This window comes from Dipodomys ordii, unplaced genomic scaffold (assembly GCF_000151885.1).
Source record: "Dipodomys ordii isolate 6190 unplaced genomic scaffold, Dord_2.0 Scaffold42, whole genome shotgun sequence".
Classification (NCBI taxonomy): Eukaryota; Metazoa; Chordata; class Mammalia; order Rodentia; family Heteromyidae; genus Dipodomys; species Dipodomys ordii.
Genome location: NW_012267258.1, coordinates 7074547 through 7088113, shown reverse-complemented (window position 1 = coordinate 7088113; position 13567 = coordinate 7074547). Strand labels below are relative to the sequence as shown.

Here is a 13567-nt window from a genome sequence, read left to right as displayed (position 1 = left end):
TACCACTGAGCCACTTCCCAGCCCCAAGAAATGACTTTTCTAGAACGCTATTTGTATGTTCTAAATATATATATATATATATATATATGTATGTATATATATATGTATGTATTTAGGCACACACCTGTAGTCTTAGCTACTCAGGAAGCTGAGATCTGAGGATGGAGATTCAAAGCCAGCCTGGGCAGAAAAGTCTATGAGACTCTAATCTTTAGTCACCAAAAAGCAGGGTGGACTTAGGTACAATTTCCTTATCTCAGATGCTTCACACAGGCTAAACTCTCTCTACTTCCTACTTCGTAACCTGCCTTATCAAACCCACTGCCTCCATCCCACACTTCTAGACCTACATTAAATAGCAGATAGTCAGAAGGCTCTTCCTTAACCACCTACCCACCCTCTTCCTGAAAATACATCCTATCTCCTCAATTTCTTCAGCATTTATGAACCTATGTCATAGTTATTTACTCTTTCCAATTATGATTCGTCTCCCTGGCTTCATAGAAGCAGAGTCTACTTCTGAACTTCTTTTGCTGACTCTAGCTGCTGAAACATAGCAGATATACACAGTGCACAGTAAATCTTGGTCGAAGCACAGAAGCTGTTTTCTACTTTGTAATCTTGGCATACATGAAGCAGAACTAGGACATAACTTTGAAAATATGGGCTAAAAGGTACAATATGTAGACACTTACCAACAGGGATGTTTGTTTAGTTAGAGTTTATAGATGGATGGTTGGAAAATGATATCTTCCTTAGAATTAACCTGGAAATGTAGAATTTCTTTCCACCATCAATGCAGGCAAACTATCCCAGGAAAGGTGTTAGTGGGAAGCACAGATGTTTTCACTACAGGAAGATGTTCAAGATATCTCATGATGTGGTTATGCGCACAAATACTGCAAACTTAAGGTTACTATTAAGTCTGACTTAGCTCTTACTATGTAATATAAAACTATTGTCTGCTGATAATATTGTCTATATTTCAACATAATTTCTTTCTATTTTAGGTAAATTAAAAAATTCTCACTTCTCATGCCTTGTAATCTCAGGCTGACATCTGATTCAGGCTGTCAGAGTTCAAAACCAGCCCAAGCAAGAAAGTCCATGAGATTCTTACATCTCCAAGTAACTAGCAAAAAGCCATAATTAGAGTTATGGCTCAAGTGGTATAAGATAGGTAGGCCTTGGGGCAAAAAAGCTCAGGGATAGCGCCCAGGCCCTGAATACAAGCCCTCCCTGCCTCATCCATACACACCATAATATTTATTAATTATATGATAAATTCTATCTATGTAATTATTATTTGATTTTTGCTGAGCGTTGTTAAGTCATAGTGGTCACCAGGCTTGTCTGAGATACATTTACATGACTTCTCTTTCAATACTGGAAAGTCAAATGATTGGGCACTCTTGGTATGTTAACATGTTAAAACTGTATATTTTTAAATGACTGGAAATCAATGGGTTCGGTTGCAACAGATGCAGGAAGAAAGATGAGGGGTTGAGATTGATCAAAATGCATTGTACTCACAAAGTGGCATGTAGAATTGAAACCCTTTTGTACAACTAAAGATAATTTTCAAAATGAAAAAGACAATGAAATTCCATCTAATATCATGACTATAAAACCCTGACATGATGTCTTTTCAATAAAATATGTCAATACACATTAGGATTATTTTATCTACTTCTCTTGTTCACTTTCCTTAGTGGCCTATTCTCTAAATTTATTAATGCTGCCAGTGTGAGTTTTCCAAACTATAACCACAAATGGAAATAAACCACAAATATAAATATATAAAATATAGCTACTTGCATGTGGTTTTTATATATTATAAATAGTTATGTGTGGTTATATATAAATAACTATATTTATAAACATATAAATAAATATAACCCACACATAACACAACTCAAGCATTCTCTTGCCTTCCCAGAAAACAAATGTTAGAGACAAAGACATTATTTTTGAAATATGAGTCTATGAATCCAAGGAAAATCCTTTTTCTGCCTCTTGAAAAAAAAAAGCCTGCTGAGGAGAGGAAATATGATAGTAGCTTAGAAAAAGATACCCATAGATGTGAGCCAGCCTGTCACTTAGCTAAACACAGGAACAAACCCACTACAAAAACTGTCCCGCTATACTGAAAATGTTTGTGCCTGTGACAGTTTTATATGTTCCTCTTGAGCCAAAATCTGTCTATGAGGTAGTTCTATTTTCATGTTCCAATTAAATCACACATGGGTGCAATCAGAGATCCCATAGGAGATACAGTTCTAGCCAGTTCTAGCTGGAATCTAAGCTACAGTCTATTAGCACCTCCCTGTAAGTGGCCTTAAAAGACTCTGACTAATAATTGTGCCTTTACAATGGCAGATCTTTTCCTTAAACAAAACCTTATTTCTTTACAAACACCAAGCTCAAAATAATTGCAAATGGTTTGTTTTGAAAAGTGACTTCCCATTCATTGAAGCACTTAAAAAGTATTTTACTACCATTAGTTCTTCTAGATGCCACCCACTGAAAGAAGGTTTCCTAATGAAATTACAAAAAAAAAAAAAAAAAAAAGTTTTGCCAACTGGCTCCCAAGGAAGCAGTTAAATTATTTTAAAAAATAACAAACTGGGAAAGAAAACTGGGAAGGAATTTGAGGTCATAGCAAAGCAGGTGGTTCCTAGGATTATATTTAGATCATGTCATATTTTAAGCAACCTATCTGCAGATGAGTCCTGCAATTTGATTCATGAGAATTGCCTGTCCGATTCCAAATGTGCTTTTTCTATAACTATTCCAAGCTGTCACACTAGTTTTTACTGGGACAGGACTTTCCCAATGACATAGAATAATGCTTGTCTAGTTGCCAAGCTCTTTGAAAGGCAAGGGGTGAGCACATAACTGGTTTCAATTAATTCTCATAGGCCCTTAGTTTTTATATATTTGAGGATTTCTATACAATTGTTTTCCCAACATGATCACTATGGCATGTTTTATTTTTTTCCAAAATACATGACAAACACATATACAGTTGCTATCACCAATAATGTAATCTCAGCTTTCATCACAGGGGACAAAACTCCCTCCTAGCTCTTCTCTTTAATTATTTACAGCTAACACATTAAACACTGGCCAGTGCTTCTGAAAATAGGGTACCATTCAACTGTTTTCTAATATACTTAGTTTTTCCATCTTTAATAATATCATGAGACTATTTACAGAGCACTTAGAAGCTGTACACTTGTGGCTCATGCCTATAATCCTAGCTATCCAGGAGGCTGAGAGCTGAGAATCAAGGTTCAAGGCCAGTGCAGGTAGAAAAATGCATGAGACCCTTAGCTCCAATTAATCCAAAAAAAAGCAAGTAGAGGTGTGGCCTGAGCGGAAGAACACCAACCATGAATGAAAAAAGAGCAATAAGTCCTGAGTTGAAGTCCTAATATCAACATTCCCTCCACCCACCCACCCCCAAAAAAGTTGAATAGTCAGCTTTAACCACAAGAAATTATATTAAAAAAAAAAGAGAGTGGGGGAGAGAATGGCTCAAAAACTGATTGGAAAAGACAGGTAGAATTGTTAGAGGAAAAGAGCAAATATGAATATAAACAATTATAGAAATTAAGTTCGTAATAAAATCAAACAAATGTTGGAACACAGAGTGTAGCTTGTGGTAGAGCATTTGTTCAGCACATACAAGGTCTTTAGGATCTATTAAAAAAATCAAACAGATATTTCCAAAATAGTCATCTCTTTCTTGCCAACTGCTCCTGTGTCATCACCATCTTTAGTTAATGGTCATGAGATTATTTAGTCACTTAACCAAGTGTCATGACAATTAGGGGAGGGTGTTTCTTTCTATGCCAGTAGTAAAGCTTAAATTCAGGGCTTGGGCACTGCCCTTGAGCATTTTCTCTCAAGACTGGTGTTCTCTTCCACTTGAGTCACAGCTCTACTTTCCAGCGTTCTGGTGGTTAAATTGGAGAGAAGAATCTTGTGGATTTGTCTGCCCAGGTTGGCTTTGAACTGTGACCCTCAGATCTCAGCCTCCTGAGTAGGATTACAGGTGTGAGCTATCAGCACTGATCAAGCAAGAGAAGGCAAACCTAAACAGTGACATCAACTTTCTACACTCCTAATCACACCTTCCTTAGTGTTTCCTTCCTCGAAGTTCACATTGTGTTTGTGTGATCACCCAGTGTTTGTGTATGTGATGGCATTGGGTGATAGCCCTAGAAATGGTGACCATAACTATCTAAGGACATGTTAACACCCATCCATCAGTCTTTGTACCCTGTACCTTTCCGGAGCAGGGCTACTCTGAGTTAAGAACCGAGTGTGCCAGAGACTCATTTGGAGAAAGCGTAGGATGCCATTCTGCCATATTAGGCTCCAGGAGAGCTCTATTGAACCCCACTTGAAGAGCCTATGATAATTCTACTCAACATTCTCCTCTTCTCTCTTTCCCTGTCTTAGATTTATATGGGTCTTCCATCTCCTTCATTTGTCTCTCAAACAGATGTGTGATTGTGAGTCAGTTCTGAGGCTTGAACTCAGGACCTGAGCACTGTCCCTTAGCTTTATCGCTCAAGGCTAGCACTCTATCACTTGAGCCATAGTTCCACTTCTGGCCTTTGTATGGTTAATTGAAGATAAGAGTCTTACAGACTTTCCTTTCCAGTCTGGCTTTGAGCCTCGATCCTCAGATATGAGCCTCCTGAGTAGCTAGGATTACAGAAGTGAGCCACAGACCCCCGGCTTAACATGACATTTGCACTAAATAAATAAGTTAATTAAATTTGAAAATCAAAAAATCCCATTTGGACTTGGCTTCTCAAAGAACCTCTAATAACACAAACTAGAATGTTAAAAATAGAGGCATGGGAAATTCTCCCAATTGTTTGAGTATTTGAGAAAGGACATGAATTAATCAAGGAAACCAATTTCACTTCACAGTGAAATGTGAATATAAATAATGACATGTGGAATAATCTAGGGCTCTGTCAATTCTGGGGGAAAGAAATAGAAAGCTAGTTAGAAAATAATCATTATTTTGCAGAATACACAAAAACCAGTATTGCTACTATTGATAGTTTCCACTCTTACTTCCTGTCAGAACTGTAAGTTACGAGTGCAGCTGGATAATCCATCATCATAGACCAACAGTGTCTTGACAGGCTGCACAAAAGTTCCTACAAGAAATCTCATGGAAGTACATACAGCCACTATGAACTACAGAGAATATTGTATAAGCCAGATGTAAGGTCTGGTATTATGACATCTGGAAACTGTTTCCTTCAACCAAAATGACTGCATTACTTCAAATCTCACCAAGAAATATTACAATAAACCCTCTAGGTGGCCAAACTACTCCCTAAGCGAATTTGGAAGAAAGGAACCCACTAGAAAATGGGAGAAGAGAGCTACCAGAAACACAAGAAATTCAGGAATAGCTTGTACAACATTTGTAATGTTATCCTGATAAGTAGATATCAATAACATTCTCAGGAAATACTGATCCCACAAGAGCATTTATCAACTTTATGACAATGTAGATAATGTCACAATAAAAAAAATAAGTTCAGAAATAAGTTCAGAAATTAAGGCCACAAACCACAAACATCAGCTCTCAGCCTCCTGAGTAGCTAGGATTATAGACATGAGCCATAGATGTCCAGCTTGATTCTGTGATTTAGTGAATGAGTAAAATATAAAAATACCAAGACTTCTGAAAGTGGAAAAAAATAACAATATAGAAATTGGAAGCAGGGGCTGGGAAGGTGGCTCAGTGGTAGAGCGCTTGCCTTGCATGCATGAGGCCCTGGGTTCGATTCCTCAGCACCACATAAGCAAAAAGAAAAAAAGCCAGAAGTGGTGCTGTGGCTCAAGTGGTAGAGCGCTAGCCTTGAGCTGAAGAGCTGAGGGACAGCGCCCAGGCCCAGAGTTCAGGCCCCACAACCGGACCAAAAAAAAAAAAAAAAAGAAATTGGAAGCAAATATGAGTTTACATTTTGGATTGACAACTGGCAAATAAATGGCATCAGTGAAAATACAAAGGGACCCATTTGAACAAAAGCCTACATAGGCCTGGCACTCGTGGCTCAAATCTTTAATCCTAGTTGCTCAGGAAGCTGAGATCTGAGGATCAAGGTTCAAAGTCAGGGTGGATAGGAAAATCTGTGATTCTCTCATCTCGTGCCAGTGAAAAGCAAGACAACAAATGATAAGTTCTCAGGCACATAATTCTGCTGCTGCTACTGCCCAGAAGGTACACAGAGACCATAACAGCACACTGGATGCTGGTGGCTCACACATGTAAACCTAGCTACTCAGGAGCCTGAGATCTGAGGATGAAAGTTCAAAGCCAATCAAGATAGACAAATTCATAAGAGTCTTATCTCCAATTAACCACTGAAAGGTTGGAAGTGGAGATGTGGCTCAAGAGCTAAGGGACAGCAGCTCCCAGGCCCTAAATTCACATCTCAGTAGTGGCACAAAAGTAAATAAATCACTATCCACATTAGCAGAAAAAATTAAATCATGTGCTCATTTCAATATATTCAGGAAAAGCATTTCATAAAATGTAACATCCATTTATAACTGGGAGCAAAACTAAAGCAAAGAAGAAGAGATGATTTCTAAGTTAGTAAGACAAGCTCCAAAAATTCTCCCAACAAATCTCAATGTTCAACTAACTGACAGTAGCCCAAGCCAGACTGTCACAGTCAAGTAAGTGCCCAGGGAAAGTAGCATGAGCTGGGTCCGAAGTAGCATTGTTGAGTTTTGTATCAACACTAATCTCAAACAACTCAGCTGATCCACCCATTGACTAATTTACTCATTCATTCATTCCTGCATTCATTCATTGTGCTGGTACTGGAGCTTGAACCCTGGGGCTCTTGCCTGGCTTTTTCTGCTCACAGCTGCTGTTCTACCACTTGAACTTTTCATTTTCTGAGCTAGGCTTCACGTTGCACAGTTTTATTCACATACCGTACATAAAATTACAGATTCACTTGAGACTTTCTGAAAAATAAGAAACTCATATGATGACAGATGCAAAGGTTCTCTGTTCCTTGATAAAATTAATAATCTTGAGAAAGCTAATTTTAGAGCCAGGGAGAAATAAAAACACACAATCATAAAGAAGAAATTAATGACCCTTTCAGGACTAATATCAAAAGTGAGGAAAATCAGTTGGGTGCTGGTGGCTCAAGGCTGTCATCCTAGATACTCAAGAGGCTGAAGTCATGGTTTTAAAAAAATAGTGAACTGGTAGTAAACTGGTAGCTTATACCTATAATCCTACTTACTCAGAAGCCTGAGATCTGAGAATCGTGGTTCAAAGCCAGCCCAGGCAGGAAAGTTTGTGAGATTCTTATCTCCTATACACTACTCAGAAAAATCGAGAAGAGGCACTGTGGCTCAAGGGGTAAGGCCTTGAGAAAAAGAATCTCAGGGATAGTGCCCAGGCCCTGAGTTCAAGTCCCAGGACTGGCAAAAAAAAAAAAAGGAGGGAAATCAAAGAGATGTCTCTAATCTCAGATTATGACCAAAATATTGAAAATAAATTCAATCTTGGTACCTCTTCAGATTTCCTATATTACTGGAAATTTTCCATATTACATGATTATTGTACCCAATTTAGCCATATACAAATTCAAATAAATTAAAGTAAAACTAAATTGCATAGGTATGAAAGTTAATGTTTTTGTGCTCATAACTAGTCTGAACAAAGGGCCTGACGCTGTCTCTTAACTTTGTTTTGCTTAAGTGTAGCAGTCTACCAACTTGAGCTACAGCTTTACTTACAGCTCTTGAGTGGTTAATTGGAGCTAAGAGTCGTACAGACTCTTCTGATTGGGCTGGCTTAGAACTGTGATTCTCAGATCTCAACTTCCTGAGTAGCTAGGATTTGAAAATTAATTTTCAAATCTTAAAAGGTTCTGAAGATATCAATAAACCTATCATAAGCAAAGTACACAAAAAAACAGATTGGTGGAACATGAATATAGAAGAGATGATTAGATAATCGTATCCAATGAAGCCACATTACATGCCGGAATCATCATCAATGGTTTTCTACATCCAAAAATGTGATATGGGATAATAATTTCACCTATACCAATATTAAGAATAAAAATGATTAGAAGTATCACTCCTAATAATAATATATCCCATCTGGAACCATTTTCCATGCCATAAAATAGTAAATCAAAAAAATATGCTGACCAGTTTAAATTCACAGTAGTAAGTCTAAGTTTTCCAAACAAAGTAAATGTCACTTTAAAAGCTTTTAGAAATGAGATTTTTTTTCTTTTTCCGCTGAAGTGTATATAGCTGTGAAAATACTAGAGGGTGCTTCTGGATACACTGGTGTCCCAGATATTTTACATTTCTCCACAAAAAAGGAAGCTGTTTTCGGCATTTCAATGTAAAAACAACTCAATATGATGGGCGAAGAAAACAGAGACTTTTTAAGCTAACACCTAAAATGACATCATAAATCAACCTAAAAGGAAGTATTACATTTTGTTTGTCTGGATAGACCCACTATCCATTTTGTTTTATCATATAATAATAAATAGTGATGATACTCTGTAAAATGTCTTTGAACACCTTTCTAAAAGTCTGCTTTGTTTACTTGTTTGCTTTTGCTAAGCAAAAGCTAGAGTACCTGGGAATAAAAATAATTCCCATAATAAAATTTCTAGTTCTATAACTATATCCGTTACTGATAAAGTGGAGCACAAACTGTTTGTCTTTAACTTGGGGTGCCATGAAACTGAGTGGGAAAAGTTACATCTCGATTTACACTAATCTCTGGTTCTGAACATTCCCTTCAGTGGTCTTTGAAAAAGAAACAACAGACACTGTCCCTCTTTACTAATAAAATAATGATTACTGCCAACAAAATGATATTTATGGCCAATAAAATGATATAATGTCACACTGAAGTTTATATAACTACCTGGATTGCTTATTTGTTATACCACAATTGGACTGAAGTAAATAGAGTGCATAAGTAGTCTATAAGTAGATCTTATCATCCAAAATACATAACTAAACAAATTTATATTACTATATCACAAACTGTCTGTAATATTTTAGTTATTGTTTCTAATTGGTTTCTTATTTAAATAGTTGGGCTGGGAAGGTGGCTCAGTGGTAGAGCGCTTGCCTTGCATGCCTAAGGCCCTGGGTTCAATTCCTCAGCACCACATAAGCAAAAAGAAAAAAAAAGCCGGAAGTGGCTCTGTGGCTCAGGTGGTAGAGCACTAGCCTTGAGTTGAAGAGCTGAGGGACAGCGCCCAGGCCCAGAGTTCAGGCCCCATGACCGGACCCAAAAAATAGTTATAAATATATACAAATATATTGAAATATATAACTGACATGCATTTAATGTATAAATATGATATATAATATGATATATAAAAAGAACAACACCAAAAAGTCCTGTTCAATGTTCTGCTACCCAAAAAAATAATAATAATATGATATATAAAATAGTATGTACATTTTGTATAATTTATACGTGTAATTTTTATATTGTTATTTATGCATTATCTATTGTACATCTATAAATGTATGTGTTATTTATAATTTTTTGCACATGTAAAGTTGTTGCACTAAGTGATTAGTGCAACTGGGATTAGACAGACTACTGAAGAAGTTCATAGCAAGAAAAAGTAATAATAAGCCTCCATTTGTGTGTGTGCTGGTACTAGGGTTTAAACTCAGTACCTGGAGCTGTTCTTTAGCCTTTTTTATCAAGAATTATGCTCTACCACTTGAGCCACACCACCACTCCCAGCTTTTTTGCTGATTGACTGCAGGTAAGAATCTGCCTGGTCTGGCTTCAGTCCTCAAACTCAGCCTCCTGAGTGAGCCACTGGCACCCAGCTGTAAACCTCTCCTAGAACAAGAGAAGCAAATACAGTTTGTTTCTGACATGTTACTTCCTATCTTCTCCTCTCAGTAAAAAATCTGCAGCAAAAGCAGCATCTCCATCCTTCATCCAGGCTAATGATCATTTCTCATTTTCAATCACAGCCACCAGCAAAAGTCTTTGTAGTTATGTTCTACCTTTTCATTTATAATAGATTGAACCTCTTCTCCCTTCTGCTTATCAAACATTAGGGGTCATCCCCCAACTGCTAAAAAAGTTTACTTCCCAACCCTGCCAGCGTGAGCCTTTTGGTTTATTTGTATATTCACTATCTTGTCCTTTCTACCATCCTAAATGCCAGCGAATACACCATATTTAGTGCTACACCTGCCACCACAGGTGACCTGCAGTAGTGCATCTGAGTGGGAAAAGCCTGGAAACTGGAAACATGTGCATGGGGGCCCCCCAAAGCCACTCCATCCCCAGCCCCCTCAAGCACCTGACACTTGTAGGAAAGATGCTCTCTGGGTTTGGCTCAAAGGGTGGACTCTGCCTACTCAGTAGACGGACATGCCTTAGCAATGGAACTTTCCAGCCTCCTGCATGGAAGGAGCAGTCCTTCGCCTGTCCAATCCTTCGGGTGGACCACCCTGAACTCCAGGTCAGCCACCTCCCCGCTCTCTGAGCACAGTCCTCCCTGGGGGGGTGGGGGGTCCCCCCCCAGCAAGTGTCAAGGGGGTCCCCGCGGGCGGGCGGGCTTACCAGTCCTCCGCACAAGCTGAAGACAGCCCGGTGATCTTCCCGCGCGTTGACCTGGCCACGGTAGAAGCAGTGCCGCAGATCCGAGGTGGCCCGGGCTCGGTTCCCCCGGGCCCCGCGCGCGGGAGATCCCAGGTGCACCTCGCTGTAGCCGGCGGCCAGAAAGGTGGCGTCGGCGCTCAGGTTCAGCCGGAAGAGCTGCCCGTAGGCGCTGATGCGGTAATGGGTCCGGAAAGGCGTGGGCTCCCGACCCTCGGAGCTGCGTTTCTTCCGACTGAAGTGTTGGCTCTGCGGGAACACTTCTCCGAACTCATTGACCCGCATCGGGGTCACCACTTCGTAAGACGCCAGGGTCTTCACCAGGGCCTCTGCAACCGACATGGACGGCGCCCTGGAACCACCACCGTGCGCGCGCGCCCGGCGCCCCCGCGGCCCCCCCCCCAGGGCTCGACCTACCCCCACATCCCGCCCTGGGAGGTCTAGGTCCCCACTCACCCCGAGAGAACGGACAGATGCGCATGCACAAACACACACAACACACACGCGCACGGGCGCAAGGCACGGTGCACCATCTACATTCCCCACTCCACCCCGCCCCCCTTGGTTTGCTCCCCACCTCTCCAAGCCAAGATCCTGCCACCCCTAGAACCCCCCAGCAGCCCTTCATCCCAGGTCCCCCGGGCTTCCCGGCTGCCTCTCCGACTCTCTTTTTGCCCACCGTGTGCATGCACACCCCTGTTGTGTGGTTTCCACTCCCCCTTCCCCCGGGAGGGGAGGGGAGTCAAATGCGTTCTCACCCCCCGCACACACACACCCCACCCCGCGGCGCGCGCGATTCCTCGAAATCCACAAGCAATCAAAAGATCTCCAGGATGCACGAGCTGATTGGCTGTGGGGCAGTGCTGGGATTCCCTGCGGGGTTACGTTCCCCCCCCCCTCCTCCTCCGCCCCTACACGGGGAGGGAGGGAGGGAGGGAGGGGAAGAGAGAGCGCGCCTCTGCTCCCGCTCCTCCTGCCAAAACCATCTGGTGGGCTGGGTTCGGGCGCCCCGAGGGTGACCTTACCTTGTCTGGGGTGGAAATGAACTTCCCAAGACCTGGTGATGACGAGCGAGAGCTGGTACAGCAGCCCCGTTATCCACTTGGCCACACGCATGGTTCCACCCGAGGGATCCCCCGATCTGGGAGGCCAATCACCCCACCACCACCAACACACACACACACACACACACACACACACAGCCAATGGCCACCCAAGCTGGCTTGGCCGCACGCGCCCCCGCCGCGCTCCCCGCGCCCGGCTCCGCGCGCCTCAGCAACCCCGGGAGCTGCAACCCGGGCCCCTGGTCGGCCAGTCTCCCCACAGCACCAGCCTCTGCTCCCTGAGCCGCTGCTGCTTCATCGCATTGCAGCCCGGCAACCTCCTCCGGCTGGCTCTCAGCAAGCCCGATCGCTCCCCTGCCCGCGCCCGCCCGCCCCGCCCGTGGAATCCTTCTCCCCGAAAGTCCACAGCGCAGCGCGGGGAAGCCGCGCTCCACCTAGCAGGCACCGTGCCAATATAGTCTTCAGCCGCCGGGCCAGCGCCAGCCAGAGCCCGCCTCCCCCCGGGCCACAGCCAATCAGCGGGAGGCGCGGCTTGGACACGCCCCTCTCTCTGCCTGGACACGCCTCTCCCTCCATAACCCCGCCCCCGCTCTAGCATCCCTCCTTTGGGGCTGGGATTCTGTCTGCTCTTTGCAGTGTGGGGTGTAGCCCAGAAGCACACCCACTTCCCCCCCTCCCCCTCCACCCGAGGCTCAAAATTTCAGAGAGGTTGATAGGTGTGACACATGTCTCGCTCTTCCAATGAAATGGCAAAGCAGGGCATATGGCAAATTTTCTGACCCAGATGGTGGTGGCGGCTAGCTACTCAAGAGGCTGAGATCTGAGGATCTTGGTTCGAAGTCAACCTGGGCAGAAAAGTCCGTGAGACTCTTATCTCCAATTAACCAGAAATGGTGGTGTGGTTCAATTGATGGAACACCAACCTTGAGTAAAAAAGCCAAGGAAATATACAAGGTCCTGATTTCAAGCCTCGGTACAGACAGACACACACACACAGAGAGAAAGAGAAATTAAAATAGCATAAATGAACTGGAGATGTGGTTCCAATGGTAGAGGATTACCTAACAAGCTTGAGGCTCTGAGTGTAATCACAGGAAGGAAAGAGAGAGAGAGAGAGAGGAAGACAGAAAGGAAGGAAGGAAGGAAGGAAGGAAGGAAGGAAGGAAGGAAGGAAGGAAGGAAGGAAGGAAGGTAGGTTACCTTTTCCCTTTGAGCTGTCAGTGATGCAAAATCTCCCGTCTTTGGTTTGGCCACTGATGACATGACCTTTCACCTTTACATCTTACCTCTGGTCTAGCTGGTTTTTCACAAATGGGGAAGGGAAGTGATGGTAATTGGCGATGGTAATTGCCTGGGTGGCTCAAGCCTGCAATCCTAGCAACTTAAGAGGATGACGTTGTTGTTCCAGCAACCCTTTCTCAAAGAAGTGCTGGACTCAAGGATCAGCATATGACTCTAGGTACCAGGAACCCTAACACACATAGATCATGCCTGCCAGGCAGGAAGTGAGACCTTATCTTCAAAACAGAGCAGAAAACTAGAGCAGGAGGCAAGGCTCAGGGGTAAGAATGTCTGTTTAGCAGGAACTTGAATGCGAATTCAAAGCCTAGTCAAATGGACTTAACCTACATGTGTGTAGCTTTTTTGTTTTTGTTTTGCTTTGTTTTTGCTTTGGTGGAGTTTGAACTACAGGGCCTGGGCGGTGTCCCTGAGCTCTTTTGCTCAAGGCTGGTGTTCTACCACTTTGAGCCACAGCTCTACTTCCCGTTTACTGATGGTTAATTGGAGATAAGAGTCGGGTGCTGGCTTGGGAATGGCCATT

General features: G+C 42.6%; 1 protein-coding gene across 1 annotated transcript in view; it reads right to left on the bottom strand.

The window, feature by feature from the left end:
* The window catches only part of Adamts20 (ADAM metallopeptidase with thrombospondin type 1 motif, 20), a 108433-nt gene extending 96636 nt beyond the window's left edge, over positions 1-11797 (bottom strand). The window contains exons 1-2 of the mRNA XM_013018720.1: positions 11707-11797; positions 10646-11010 (exon numbers count right to left, since the gene is read on the bottom strand). Of these exons, the coding sequence (XP_012874174.1) occupies positions 10646-11010; positions 11707-11797 (456 nt within the window). The remainder of the gene's footprint in view (positions 1-10645; positions 11011-11706) is intronic.
* Between the last annotated feature and the right edge of the window lie 1770 nt (positions 11798-13567).